This window comes from Chiloscyllium plagiosum, unplaced genomic scaffold (genome assembly GCF_037043375.1).
Source record: "Chiloscyllium plagiosum isolate Xiang-an unplaced genomic scaffold, Cpla_swu_hap1 HiC_scaffold_37, whole genome shotgun sequence".
NCBI classification, from domain to species: domain Eukaryota; kingdom Metazoa; phylum Chordata; class Chondrichthyes; order Orectolobiformes; family Hemiscylliidae; genus Chiloscyllium; species Chiloscyllium plagiosum.
The window spans coordinates 26,604,711-26,619,900 of NW_028270175.1; the positions used below are offsets into that span (position 1 = coordinate 26,604,711).

The 15,190-nt window shown below is 40.4% G+C and overlaps 1 protein-coding gene across 9 annotated transcripts in view; it reads right to left on the minus strand.

The window, feature by feature from the left end:
• Positions 1 to 15,190, minus strand: part of ccdc30 (coiled-coil domain containing 30) — a 159,417-nt gene that overhangs the window by 4,960 nt on the left and 139,267 nt on the right. For 6 of the 9 annotated variants that reach the window (XM_043675691.2, XM_087980519.1, XM_043675689.2 and 3 more), the window contains 4 exons: positions 13,788 to 13,924; positions 11,151 to 11,246; positions 3,447 to 3,549; positions 618 to 733 (listed from right to left, as the gene is read on the minus strand). In XM_043675691.2, coding sequence (XP_043531626.2) covers positions 618 to 733; positions 3,447 to 3,549; positions 11,151 to 11,246; positions 13,788 to 13,924 — 452 coding nt within the window. The remainder of the gene's footprint in view (positions 1 to 617; positions 734 to 3,446; positions 3,550 to 11,150; positions 11,247 to 13,787; positions 13,925 to 15,190) is intronic. The other 3 variants (XM_043675692.2, XM_087980520.1, XM_087980521.1) reach the window with 3 other exon arrangements.

Genomic DNA, 15,190 nt, shown 5'->3' on the forward strand with positions numbered 1-15,190 from the left:
TTGAAAGGGGAAAATTCAATACCAGACTAGTCCACGAATGATTTTCAGTAACTCCCAGCTAGAAAGTACACATAATCCTTTACGTGTACATAATGGGAAGATGCTCAATTTTGATGCCCTGTATGGCTGAATAGCCAGTCCATTTTCTAGATTTACAAAGAAGAACAGATACTCGGATGGGATTCTTCTGGCCTAACAGCTGCTGTTGTTAGATATGGCATTTTAACTATAGCTCAACAGTGGAATGCTATCCAGTAAGTCACCCATAGTTTTGAGGCTGAACCTTAGAAATGAATGTCACTAATACTTCAACATGGTGGATTGCAACAACAAGACCTTGTCCTTCCCTACCATCCTCACAGGCAAACATGATCCAGCTCAGGTAGTTAGATGCTAATTAGGACTAGGAAACCTGATTATATTTTTCCTCAGGATACTGAGGCCAATTTTAGCATTCCTCCTGCTCCTTGGCCCGAATCAGGTAACTCAATGAATTGATGACCAGGGACCAAACACAAGGTTCAGTGGGACTTGTGCAGCTTTCAAGTGCTGGCTTTAAAAACTGAAGAACTGCAAAAAAACAAACAAATAGTTTTCATTTACAGTAATTGCAATACCGTGTTGAAGACATGAAGATACCACTCTTTAAAGAGGTGTCATTGTAAGGAAGCCTGCAAACATCCTGGGGAAAGGACACGGACAAATTCTCAGGATGCTGCGACTTTGAAGGATCCTAACAGAAAGAACAGAGACACAAAACATACAGATGGTGACCACATGAGTGAAGGCAGCACAGTGTATATATGCTAGATGCAGATGAAGGCAGCCATTTGGTTCGCAGTACAAAACCTACCACTCTTCAGTACAGCATCAAACCGTTTCTTAAATTAAAACAATGCCTTCAGAACTCCTCTTATTAACTATGTTTCAGTTGATAATCATGCACTATGTTTAAAAAAAATTAAACACCTAGCCTAAATTTGCCCTTCTGAACCTTGGCTTTGTGTCGACTTGAGTGAGTGTGTGTTGCTGGAAAAGCACAGCAGGTCAGGCAGCATCCGAGGAGCAGGAGAATCGCCGTTTGGGCAAAAGCCCTTCATCAGAAATGTTCCATCACAGAACACACCAGATGCCTCCTTCTTTAAAGACCAAAATTTCCCCTCTCACGTGGTTGAAGATGCCCTCCAATGCATCTCATCCACATCCCACACCTCCGCCCTCAAACACCACCCCTCCAACTGCAACAAGGACAGAACACCCTGGTCCTCACCTTCCACCCCACCTCCGCATTAATCGTATCATCTGCCGATATTTCCAACACCTACAAATGGACCCCGCCGCCAGGGATATATTTCCCTCCCCAACCCTATCTGCTTTCTGCAAAGACTGTTCCCTCCGTGAGTACCTGGTCAGGTCCATGCCGCCTAACAACCTATCCTCCCCTCCTGGCACCTTCCCCTGCCACCGCAGGAATTGCAAAGTCTGCGCCTTCACCTTCGTCCAAGGCCCCAAAGGAGCCTTCCACATCCATCAAAGTTTCATCTGCACTTCCACACATGTCATTTACTGTATCCATTGCTCCCAATGCAGTCTCCGCTGCATTGTGGGGACTAGACGCCTACTTGCCGAGTGCTTCAGAGAACATCTCCAGGATACCAGCACCAATCAACCCCATCGCCCTGTGGCTGAACATTTCAACTTCTCCTTCCACTCTGCCAAGGACATGCAAGTCCTGGGCCTCCTCCATCGCCACTCCATCACCACCTGATGCCTGGAAGAAGAACGCCTCATCTTCCGCCTCGGGACCCTTCAACCCCAGGACATCAATGTGGACTTTACCAGTTTCCTCATTTCCTCTCCCCCCATCTTACCCCAGTTGCAACCTTCCAGCTCAGCACCGTCCCCATGAACTGTCCCACCTGTCAATCTTCCTTCCCACCTATGCACGCCACCCTCCACTCTGACCTGTCACCTTCACCTTCACTTCTAGCCAGCTAATGCACTCTCAGCTGTGTTCTCCCCAGCCCCATCCCCCTCCCATTTATCTCTCCTGCCTCATTCCTGATGAAGGGCTCCTGCCTGAAATGTCGATTCTCCTCCTCCTCCTCGGATGCTGCCTAACCTGCTGTGCTTTTCCAGTACTACACACTCTGATCTCCAGCATCTGCAGTCCTCACATTTTCTTTGTGTCAACTTGCCCTGCTATGTTATGTATGTTAATGTACTGATCTAGATTTACTGCCCTTACTTTGGTTAAATGTCTTATTAAAATTTCTTTTAAAGTTTAAAGGTGAAATCTGTAGATGAATTCAAAGGGTGCGGTGACAGGGGAGGAATCATTTTTAGGTAAAAACAATGACTGCAGATGCTGGAAACCAGATTCTGGATTAGTGGTGCTGGAAAAGCACAGCAGTTCAGGCAGCATCTGAGGAGCAGTAAAATCGACGTTTCGGGCAAAAGCCCTTCATCAGGAATACAGGCAGAGAGCCTGAAGGGTGGAGAGATAAATGAGAGGAGGAATCATTTTTAGGTCAGTATAGTTTACCAATCTTGATCTTTATCTGATCAATATAAATGGTTCTCACCAACAGTATTTCAACCCTAAGTTACAATTTAAACCGTTGTTTGAAATTTCACCTTAATAGTACTCTTGGATAATTTTCATAGTCAAAGGAATATTACATCAAAAATTCAGCTGCAAATTTTTCAGTTATTAGTCATATACCTTAGTAACAACTATAGTTTCTGGGCACATACTTGGCAAATAAATGCATGATAGTGACAAATCTATCCAATACATCAGGGCATATACCATATTTCAATTAGACAGGGCAATAATTCAGTTGATAAATGGGTTCAACATATGGTAGATCTCCAGTTGCAATATTTAGTCAATTATTGGACACACAGTTTAATGCCATGCATTGTATAAAATCTCAGGGATAATTTTCTGGCGCTTTAGTGCCCAGCTGTTATTTCATTACATTATTGTAGTAGTGAAAACGATACTTTTGGGCATGAGTTCTATAATTAACTGCAGATTTTCCAAAAGAAAAACTCTATTTGGGCAGTTAATTTCCTGATCAGCACTGCCCTTTAAATTAAAAATGGTTACTCTGCCATTTTCTGTGAGAACAGGTATCATTCTGTGTCAAAGACATAAAAAGATAGAAAGGTGTGGCTGTTTGCAACTTGTGGTTGAAATCACTTGAATGACATTCGTTTTTAGTTACACATGAAAAAAATGTGGGCTCTTCCCTCCCTCGAGGTGCTGACTCTTACTGGGAACAGTTTACTGGCAGTGGAAGGCTCTTAATACTTAGTTTAAGTGAAAACCTTTGAGCAATGCAGCCCACAGGCCTTGTCAGAATGGGAAAGGAAAACAAGCAAAGAAAAATGGTTGGATAGTGTATGGAGCACTATCCAACTCTTTTTATACCATTTACCGTCTTAATTATTTTCAGAGAACGCTCCAATGAGCCAAGCCGGTCACTCAACTTCACAGTCTCATCTTGAAGCTGTTTGTTCTCCTCTTCCAAGTAGTTAATCCTAAAATGTGAGTGAAAGGTAATCGATCAATATTGGCCACCATTAGCAGCGTATGGAGACTGAACTGTATTTATGTTCCCCTGCTATCAGTTTCTCCCCTCTCCACTTCCACTTTCAAAAGGTGTTAACTCCTTGTTGGCGTACAACTCAAAAGGAAGCAGCCATTCTTCATGTTGGGCTTTAATGATGAACATTAGCAGGCTACTTGACTATAAAAAGCATCATAATAATTTTGTTTTCACCCATGATCAGATCAGTGAGCAGAAGGTATTATAGGTTCTCCAGTTAATCCCCTGCCCTGCCAAAGCAAAGGGTGCTGAGAATGGTTGCAGCAGTCAATGTAGCACACACTGAGACCAGGTGTGGAACCTTCTTGGGAACTAGGATCTCACCATGTTAAATGGGAGATATTCCTAGGAAGCCAAGATCTGTAGAGATTTGAAACACCATCTTTTAATTCTTTTAAAGAAATCAATCAGTGCACAGAAAGCATCATCCCCCATCCCCTATTACCACTGAGATTTAGCAAAATTATATATATCAATTTTTATGACATTGAGAAAGTACAAGGTGTGGCCTGTCTTCTCAGCTGACACTTTGCATTTCGAAAGAGAAAAGGTGGAGGGAATTTAAAAATCTAGAGGATAAAATATGAAGAAGCCATTCCACCTCTCAGTTAATCTGCCTTACAGTCTGGAATTGAGGTTAGATTTGTCAGTTGGACCCTTTATTAGGAATACAAATAGGGCTTCTCCAGCTTGACTATGTTAGCCTGATGACAGGCCAGTCTCCCTTAAACATTAACTTTTGTTTCTGCCACAAAGCTGTGTGACCCTGGGGTACATATAGAAGCTAGAATCTGGGCATTTCAACAGCAGACTGGATCCACTGCTCACACCTCACAGTATAGTAACCTTTATTCTGGAAACATTCAATCTCAAATATTGAGCTCTTCATACCACTTTCTTTCATTTTATACCAGGATGTAATGTCACTGGGCTAAAGATCAGAGGGCCAGGCTGATGCTATTGGGACATGGGTCCAAATCCCACTACAGCAGATGGTTTCATTTAAATTCAGTTAATACTATCTGGAATATAAAAATGATGGCAACCATAACATTATAATTGACTGCTATAAAAACTCACCTGGTTAACCAAGGCCCTTTAGGGAAGAATGTTGGCCCTCCTCACCTGGTCTGGCCTACATGCGACTCCAGACCTACCGTAATGTTACTGACTCTTGACTACCTTCTGACATGGCCCAGTAAGACACTCAGTTCAAGGGGAAATTAGGGATGCACAATAAATGCTGCCCGTTCCAGCTGTGTTCCAGCAAGAACTCAACAAAATGCAGATGTAATCAGAGAGCAATTGCTCAATCACTACTGCTGCCACTAACTACAGTCTCAATCCACTGTATAGTTTGGTCATGTTCCATTGTGATAATATTGGACAGAATTTAATGCCCTGGAGGTGAATTTTGTTACGTGGGTGAAGTGGGAATGAATTAGTCAGCAAGGAGGTGGATCGGGACCCTACCAGTTTTCTACCTTTGCCCCAGTGAAGTTCATCCACAACTTACTATACCCCTCTCAGGGGACTTGACAGGGTAGATACGGATAGTTTGTCTCCCTTTGTAGGAGAGTCTAGGACCAAAGGGCATAATCACAGTATAAAAGAGGTCACACATTTAAGGCAGAGATGAGGAAGAATTTTTTCTTTCAGAAGATAGTGAATCAGTGGAATTCTTTACCTAAGAGGGCTGTTGGGGGTGGGTGAGTTAGGCAGCTTTTTAATCAGTATGATAATTAAGGGTTATGGGGAAAAGGCAGGAAAGCGGAGTTGATGATTATCAGGTCATGATCCCACTAAATGGCAGAGCAGACTTGATGGGTTGAATGACCTACTTCTGCTCCTCCATCTTATAGTCAGTATTTATCCATTGCCCAGCCAATCAAAACTGAGGATAATTATTCCTACTGATATTATGGTTTGAATCAGCTAATTTGGCACAGACCAGGGATCATACTAATCAGAAGACAGTGCACCCACCCACTCAGTCATACAGGGAATAGATATCATGCACTTATAATTTTTCCAATGTATTTATATTTTAATACCTCAAGTACCATTCTATTCAAGCCCAACTCTAGATTACTTCCTCAAGAGACAAGAAATAGTTCAGTTTTACTGTCCACTCTGTGGGTTTAATTGATACAGATACATTCAACCTTCCAAGAAAAAAACCTACAGTTCCCTCATCATTGTATACATTTTTTAAAAGATTCCAGAATGTTAGGCTTCATTATCCTACCCAAAGAGTTGATCATTCTTTGTGTGAGATTCTCCTGATGTTACACCATGTCACCCAACAGTTGAAGTGTACAAACCTAATAACTAGTCCAGATGCACCTCCACTTTGATGCTTCCATATTTGTGCCTCATAAGACTATAAGATGAGATCATGACACATTGAATAATCCTCAACTCCACTTTCTTGCTTTTCCCCAACAACCTTGATTCCCTTATTGAATGAAAATCTGTCTCTCTCAGTCTTGAATGTACTTAACTACCCAGCCACTACGGTAAAGAATTAGTGAGATCTCTTCTGGACTACTCTGTGCCGTTCTGGTCACCCTGCTACAGGAAGGATATTATTAAATCGGAGTGGATTCAGAAAAGATTTACCACGATGTTGCCAGAAATGGAGGGTTTGAGAGATAGCAATAGGCTAGGTAAAAACAATGACTACAGATGCTGGAAACCAGAGTCTAGATTAGAATGGTGCTGGAAAAACACAGCAATTCAGGCAGCATCCGAGGAGCAGTAAAATCGATGTTTCGGGCAAAAGCTCTTCATCAGGAATACAGCTTATGAATTCTCCTGAGGATGTAGTACAGAAGGGATCCTTTGCAATTCTGAGAGAGTGTGGCCCTCAGCCGAGGCAGGGCTGACTGTATTCCTGATGAAGTGCTTTTGCTCGAAACGTCGATTTTACTGCTCCTCAGATGCTGCCTGAACTGCTGTGCTTTTCCAGCACCATTCTAATCTAGGCTTATAGCAATAGGCTGGAAAGTCTGTGACTTTTTCACTGGAGCGTAGAAGGTTGAGGGGTGACCTTATAGAAGTTTATTAAATCATGAGGACCATAGATAAAGGGAATAACAAGGGTCTCTTCCTTAGTACAAAGGGGAGTACAAAACTAGGGGAGAGGAGAAAGTTTTAAAAAGGACACGAGGGACAACCTCTTTACTCAGATAGTGGGTCGTGTGTGGGATGAATTGCCAGAGGAAGTAGTGGATGCAGGTACAGTTACAATGTTTAAAAGACATGTGGATAAGTACATGAATAGAAAAGGTTTGAAGGAACTGGAGTCAAACGCAGGCAAGTGAGACTAGTTTAGTTTGGGAACAAGGTGTGGAGTAGTTCAACCAAAAGGTCTCTTTCCATGCTGTGCAATTTTGTATCTGATTTTTGTGCCATCTGCAAACTTGGCTTTATCCACCTCCCTCATCTACATCATAAATATATATTATAAATAATTGTGTTTCCAGTATGGATCTGTGTAGCACTCCACTAGTTGCAGGTTATTAGCATGAGAATGCTCCCATTATTCAAATTGTTTGTCAAACTTTAGTGAGCTGATCCCATGCTAATTTACCATTCCCAAAACCACAAGCTCTTAAGAAGTAGCCAAAAGTGCAGTAACCTTATCAAATGCCTTTTGGAAATCTAAATATATTAGGTTTACTGAGTCCCTTTTATCCATCCTGCTCGTTACTTCTTCGAAGAATTCTAATAAATATCCTCTTTCCCTTGTTGAATAAACATGATACATTAGCAGTTTTCCAGTCTTCTGGGACTTTTCCAGAATCAAACAATTCTTGAAAAATTGCTTGCCATTAACTATCTTTGTAGTTACTCCCTTTAATATTCGAGGACTCATCCCACCAGGTTTGGAGATATACTGGTTTTTACCTTATTACTAGTTTTTCTCTAATGATAGTTATTGTACTAATTGGTTACCCCTTTTGCTTCTTGATTATTATGTATTTTTCTTCCTTTTCATTCATTTAAGCTCTTCTTGTGATCTTGATAAACTTGTGGTCTTGTAAGTTTATCCTTTAAATTTATTTCTTCCCTCTTTATTATTTGTTGGTCACCTTTTGTTATAAAGTCATGGAATCATAGTCATATAGCACAGAAACAGACTATATGGTCCAACATGTCCATGCCGACCGGTTTTCCTAAACTGAACTAGTTCCATTTATACTGCTGAATTGTCACTATTGGGGAACATGGAAGCCAAAATGCACAAAGCAAGATTCCACAAATAGGAATCTGATTGTGACCAGACAATCCTTTTCTTTAGTGATATTGGTTGAAAGATAAACATTGCCCAGGTCACAGGGGAGAACTGCCCTGCATTTCTTCCAACTAATATTGTGGGAACAGTTATGTCCACCATAGTTTAGTGTGTCATTAGAAAAATAGCAGCACTAACAGGAAAGCACTCCCTCAGTAAGTTGGCCAGTTAGTTTGTAAAACTTCCTCTATCCTTTGGCTAACCACTAATCTTCACCACATTGTATTCTTTTCTTTCAATTGAATGGTATCATGAGCTTCCCTGATTAACTTTGGTTGGCTTATCTTACAGACATTCTTTCTCAGTGGGAAATATCTTTGTTGTGAGCCATGAACTATTTCCTTATGCCTGCAATTGTTCCTCAACTGTCTTTGCTGCTAAACCCCTTTTTCAGTTCACTCTGCCTTTATTCCTTTGTCAAAGCTCTGATTTTAAATTTAGCACAGTTATTTTCAACTCAAGTTTCTCACTCTCAAACAGAATACTAAATTCAATTATGCTACAGTCATTAATCATAATCAGATTTTAATCATAATTGACTTTTAATACATTTTACTTAGCTTCTGTAGATGCACTCTTTCTACCCAATCCCAACACATGCAACATTCGACGGATGGAGACAGTGAGGTCTGCAGATGCCGGAGATCAGAGTTGAGAGTGTGTTGCTGGAAAGGCACAGCAGGTCAGGCAATATCCGACAAGCAGGAAAAGCCCTTCCTGATGAAGGGCTCTGGCCTGAAACGTTGATTTTCCTGCTCCACGGATGCTGCCTGACCTGCTCTGCTATTCCAGCAACACACACTTAACATTCTACTGATGTTGGCCAAAATAAACATGGACCTGAAATACCAATGACACACTCCAATGTTGCTGTGGTGTTTGGAGAAAATGAAATAAAACCGGTTCTGTTGAGGATCTACCAAGAATCAATAATGCATTTCGGAATAGTTGAGGAACAGGCAGTTGAATCCTTGAAGGGGGTCCTTACTGGATCATAAAGATGCACCAATAATTCCTTTGACAGCAACAGAACTGAATCGATAGCAAAAGGACGTTTCAAGGCTACACCTGCTATTTCATGGTAGTACAGTGTTTCTTTCATTCAAAGACTCAGTCAGGTCACGCACCACTGAAACATCACCACAACCAACCTAAAAAACTCCATCACACCATTTGGGAGAAGGATAGTGGTCCTGGGTCCACTTCGTTGCACTTGGGCTGGTGCAGCAGGCTAACAGAACTTTGACCGTATTTACTTTCACTTTTTCCCTCAGTTACCCAAATGCACGATTAATGTAGAACCCTTAAACTGGGCATAAAATTACTGTTCGCAATCAGCTTAAAAAATGCTGTAGAAGCAGGAATTGAGATTTCTCATTTGTAGACTGGGTTTGTTTGTTTAAATTAACAACAAGAAACTCAGTCCCCTGGTCCAGTTCAGAAGAAAAGATCTTTACCAGCAGAAATTCAGTTTAGTTTTGACAGTTTCCAGATCATCAGAACTGGAAAGATGTTTTAAGCTGTTTAAGCAATCTAAGTAGACAGGGCTAGGAAAAGCCCTGACAATTTTCTTGGAGTTTGAGGTTGTGTGTTTCTCAGAGAGACAGTAATGGAGAGAATCACATTTGCTGAATGTGCTGACATTCACTGAAAGGAAACATTAACAACCTTGTGAATTAAGTAAAACATTAAACAGTGTAGTTGGGAATGATACTTCAGTGGGGTCTTAGTTTCCATAATGTATATTGCTAGGAAAAAGAGTTGAAGCATTATTCTTCCTGTTTATACAAGCTTTCTAAATTGTCTTAAATATAGCTTTTTTTTTCCCTTTCCTGTATAATAAACTTTTATGTTCTTTTGCTAAAGTACATTGGCAGCTTCTTGTGAATATCCTCATTGAGACCATCATGGTAACCCAATAGCAAAAATAAAACATAGAAGGATAGTGGTCTTGGGTCTACTTCATTGTACTTGAGCTGGTGCAGCAGGCTAACAGAACTTTGACTGTATTTACTTTCACATTTTACAAATTTTCGCAAATTAAAAATAAAACTTAATTAAGATAGGTTTTACTCTGGGATCTGACTTGTCCAATAGAACCATCAGCTGGGATTATAACAATTGTCCTTAACATTTATCTTGTTCTTTCTGAAGTGTAAAGATGTTGCTTTTCATCTTACCTGCCACATTTGTTGAAAGGAAAATATCACATTGTCCATGAAACTATATAATTGCTTTCAAAAGACCACAGAATTCCACAATAAAAACAGAAAATGCTGGAGCAAGTCAGCATGTCTGGCAGCACTTATGAAGCAGAAACAGAGTTAATGTTTCAAATTCAGTATGAGTCTTTTTCAGACCATGTTGCTGGAATTCTTAAGAAAAATCATATTGGACTTGAAATGTTAACTTGGTCTTTCCTTCTCCATAGATACAGTCAGACCTGCTGAGTTTCTCAAGCTCTTTCTGTTCTTATTTCTGACCACCAGCACCTGCAGCACTTGGCTTTCACTACAGAAATCCAACGGACTGGTTTTTAAAAATCTAAATAGTATTGCTAATCACTACTTCATGAATTAACTCATCATTTTTGTATTTGGGTAATGACCTGCAATGTAGACCTTGAACTTAACAAATAAACTAATCTTTAACTTAGCAAAGTTCCACCAGACAGCAAATGAGAGCAAAAAAGTATCTAATTTCTCACCCAACCCTGAGGATAGTGACATTGTTATGATTTTCTGCCCCACCAGTTGTCCAGATCCTACATTCTGGAATTTCCTCTACTATGCCTCTCCACCACCTTCTTTAAGATACTTCGCAAAATCTTTTCCTTTGGTCAGGTTTTTGACTAAATAATAACCTAATAACTTCTTATGTGGCTCAATGCTTTTCTTGGTTTAATAACCCTGCTCTGAAGTGCTTGGGATAGTCTAAACATTAGAGGTGCTACATAAGTACAAGTCATTGTTGTTTCTCATCAGCTGGCCTCAGCTATTCACTGGATAATCAACAGCCTCCTAAAGTTGCATGAATACGTTTGCATTTAGCAATGCATTCTCAACAAACAAGCTGCTTGCAATCCTCAAACTTCTTACTCTTTATTTCGAACTTTATCAATTTTTCCTCACTGACAGCAAACATCTTGGTACTAACTCATCATTCCTACTCCAGCAGTGAAACTGGGCAATATCCTGACTCAAAATGCCTCCCAGGTGACATCAAGGACTGACCTGGATGCTGGTTTTTGGGATTTCCATTGGCCTTGGTCGTTAACAGTTCTTGTTGCTGACAACAGCTGAGATGGGCAGGTACCAGAGACAGGAGATCTAGTGGGGAGGGGTAAAAGGAAAATTAAAATATGAAAAGCCTACCAACTAGGGGACTTGTGAATTGGAGGTGCTGCAACTAGGGGATTTATTTCCTACATAATGATGTTACATAGACTGCAGTAGTACCTTTAGAGTAAAGTTAAATTGCTCGTTAATTTATTTTGAAAACTCAAAAGGTTCTGATGGGTCAAATCTTAATTAACTAGGATTTTAGAGCTTAACAAGTTTCACACTACTCAACATAAAAAATCACAAAGATGATTCTTTTACATACATGAAAGCATTGATCAGATTGTGCTTTGAATAACTGGACCCCAAGCTCCAGAATTCCCTGCCTAACCTCCTTTCTCCTCAAACTCTCTTTCCTCCTTTAAGACAGCCCGTAAAATTACCGTAGTTTTTTTTCTTTTGACCATAGCTTTTAATTATTAGTTCTAGTGCATTGTGGAGTCAAATTTTGTTTTCAAGCACACCTGTGAAGTGTCTTGGAATATTTTACAATGTTAAAAGCACTATACAAATGAAAATCATTTAATTTGCTTGGCGAAGACTTGTCAAATATTTGTAAATTTTGGGATATGCATTACCGTACTTGCGTTAACTGTTCCATGTGTAAACAAATTATATGTTTTTAAAAATGTCTGCCAATCCTTTGCTCAAAAGAACAATTACAGCTGTTAGCTTTAACACCAAAGGGTTGAACCAGTTGCAATGGGTCTCCTGAAATTTGCTGCATTAGAAAGCAGGGTAAAGGAAAAGGAATGAGCCAAAGATCAGAAAGGTGTGAGCGAGGAAATAATAATTGATAAACTCAGGTTCTAGAATGGAGCTGGGTGGCTGTATAAGAAAATCATAAGTATAGATAAAATAAACACAGAATATGCTTTCAAAGTAAGTCAGGCTAGTGCAACCAAAGGGACAGACTTTGGGAACGTTTTAAGGGGCAAAAGATCTTCTCTCATTGTAGTGTGAAGATAAAAACTCATTATTCAATGAGTATTTTGTAAATAGTAAATAGAATATGAATGTTAAACACTTAGCTTCAAATTGCTAATCGTGTACAAAGGCTTCAAGGGGCAGGGAGATCCACCCAAATAGGGAAAAGAACGTTGTGTAAAAGTATGAAATTTGAATACTTTCTGTGCGTGCACCTGCTTCTCTACCTACCTTTATTTAACACTTGAAATTCTGCTTTGGATATTGTCCAGTAAATCAACAAACCATTTCGGACATATGTGGCCCCTTGCATATATCTTCCTGAATAATTATCTCATCAACAAAGTGATTATTTAATTAATCATGCTAATTGATTGGATGCACATAGATTGGAATTTAATGGTGCCCTTGGTAGTGGGCTGGTTTCCTAATGCCATGTAATTCTCTGAGGGGGGAATATCAAGGATGGCTTTCCCATTCAAAGTCAACTGAGACTATTTCTCACCACTGCTGGCATTTTACCAGCAGTAGGTGCATTTTGCTTCGTGTGGACAACAAAACCAAGACTGGCAGCTTCCTTCAGACTCAAAAAGGGAGCGTTTGTGACTAGACAGAATGGGACACGGAATGACCCCCAATTACAAGGGCTTATCCTGTGGAAACAACTCTCCTCCTTACCCTGGCAGAGCCCACTTTACTGACTCTCCCCTGTCACACACACCCTGTGACCCTGATCCCACTTAACGTGTTCCCAGGGCGATGTTCACCTGTGGTTCCGGGTTGGGTGCAGTTCCAGCAGTAGTCATTGGTGGCACTGCTGTGACCAAACAACAGTTGATCCTGCAATTGACTGGTAGCACTTGGAAACAGGATCTAACTGCTGAAAGGGCCAGGACCTCTGATACTAGGAAATTAATTCTTGATTCTTGATTGCGATATAACTGGAAAGGGGTCCCTGGAAATGGCCAAGGAGGTTTCTTCCGGTTTTCTGATCTGCTGATGGGGCCGCCACTGCTCTATCAAAATTCAGCTTACCGTTTTTGAGCATAATAATGATCTGAGGAAGTTGTCAAATGAAGCAAAACATGGAAATGAAAGAAAAGTCATGTGAGAGTAAAAGACAAACACACAAATTAAAGTATTTTCTTAAAAATAAAAATAAACCCGACAACCTAGACCTCATCTGGTATCAGGGAGCTCCCTGTAACTCAGTGTTGCACACTAGACAAAGATTACTCAAATGCAACTAGAAGGCCAGCTCTGCATATGAATGTCATAATAAAGGAGATATTTTGAATAATATCAAACATCACCTTTGCCTGTTTATACAGTAGTATTAGGATTTTGAGATGATGGTGTAACCCAACCAGTCCCACCGATAATGTCTGCATGGACAACTTGTATGTGAAAAGTGTGCAATCACATCTCTGGTGGAAATTTTCAATGACTTTAAAACAGAACGATGGTGATCCAGCCAGTTAACCAGGTCTCATCCTACATTACTCCACAGCTTGCCAGCTTTCAAGGCTCCTGTTTGCAATTTTACCCCCTCTCAGATGCAGAAAACTCAACTTTCACAAGGTACATTTGAAATGAAAGTACCTGTGCTTTACGTTGCAGACAACTGAATTGTTGTTCCGCACAGCATCCTCTTGCTCACTCAACTGTTGCAGAAGCTCCCGTTTCTCAACAAGAAGCAGATCATTTTCATACGTAACCTTCATGTTCCAGGCGTGTTCCTGTTAGTCAGTGAAAAGTGACAACATGAGCATGAATTGTTGTTGTACTTCTTCGATTATTAATTTTTAAAATAAATTGTAACACTTGTTAGGATCAACTGCTGTTAGTGCTGGGGAATTAAGCAATTTTCAAACATGGCACCAATGTCAGCATCATACAGATTAAGTTCATTGTGGGCTAGGTGCAGAGTAAAGCTCACTTTTGGCAAGTACTCCCAAGTCAGCTATATCACAGGTTAGAAACAAAATACACTTCCTCTATTACCAGGGAAATTATTGATTTTATAACTTATTTGTTTTAAGGAGACAAGTCAACAAAAATTGAAGTCTCCTTAAAACCAAACACAGCAGCCTTTGTTTAATAATCCATCAAAATGCAAAGTTAAAAATCACACAACACCAGGTTATAGTCCAACAGGTTTAATTGGAAGCACATTGGCTTTCGGAGTGCTGCTCCTTCATCAGGTGATAGTGAAGGCACCGTGGGGGCCATCCCTGGGGGCACTGTGCCTAAGTGCAGAGTTGCTGATCTGGTTAAGATCAGTTAGCTCAGCACAGTACATGGACCTTAGGAAAGGTTTTCTTGCTGTATGCTCTTGAGTCACACGGTGCCGTCACTAATTGATGAAGGAGTGGCACTCCGAAAGCTAGTGTGATTCCAATTCAACCTGTTGGACTATAACCTGGTGTTGTGTGATTTTTAACTTTGTACACCCCAGTCCAACACCGGCATCTCCAAATCATCAAAAATGCAGGTTGCCAGTGTTCTTCCCAGATTTCTTTTTACTAAAATGGAATATTTTTAATCCTTGATGTTCTTCCTCCTCTCCCAAAGTTGCTGAGACATGATAGGGAAGGGTTTGACATTCTTCAGTACAAAGTGATTATTCTCCTTGAGCATGAGAGAGAATATCAACAAAATATAAGTATTGGGGAATGGAAAACATAATTGATATCTGTCTTCCATCCCTGGGGGCATTATGCCTAAGTACAGAGTTGCTGATCTGGTTAAGATCAGTTAGCTCAGCACAGTACATGGCCCTGAGGAAAGGTTTTCTTGCTGTATGCTCTTGAGTCACATGGTGCCGTCACTAATTGAGAACTGGATGGAGTAGACAGGGAGGCTTATTATACCCTGAGAAATCTCATAGCTCAATGCAGCAATCACAGTTTAGTGTGCAAATATGTAGCTAATTGCATGCAAGAGCTCTGATAAAACAGCTAAGATTAAAACAGCAAAACAGACTAAAAATCACTTAAACTTTA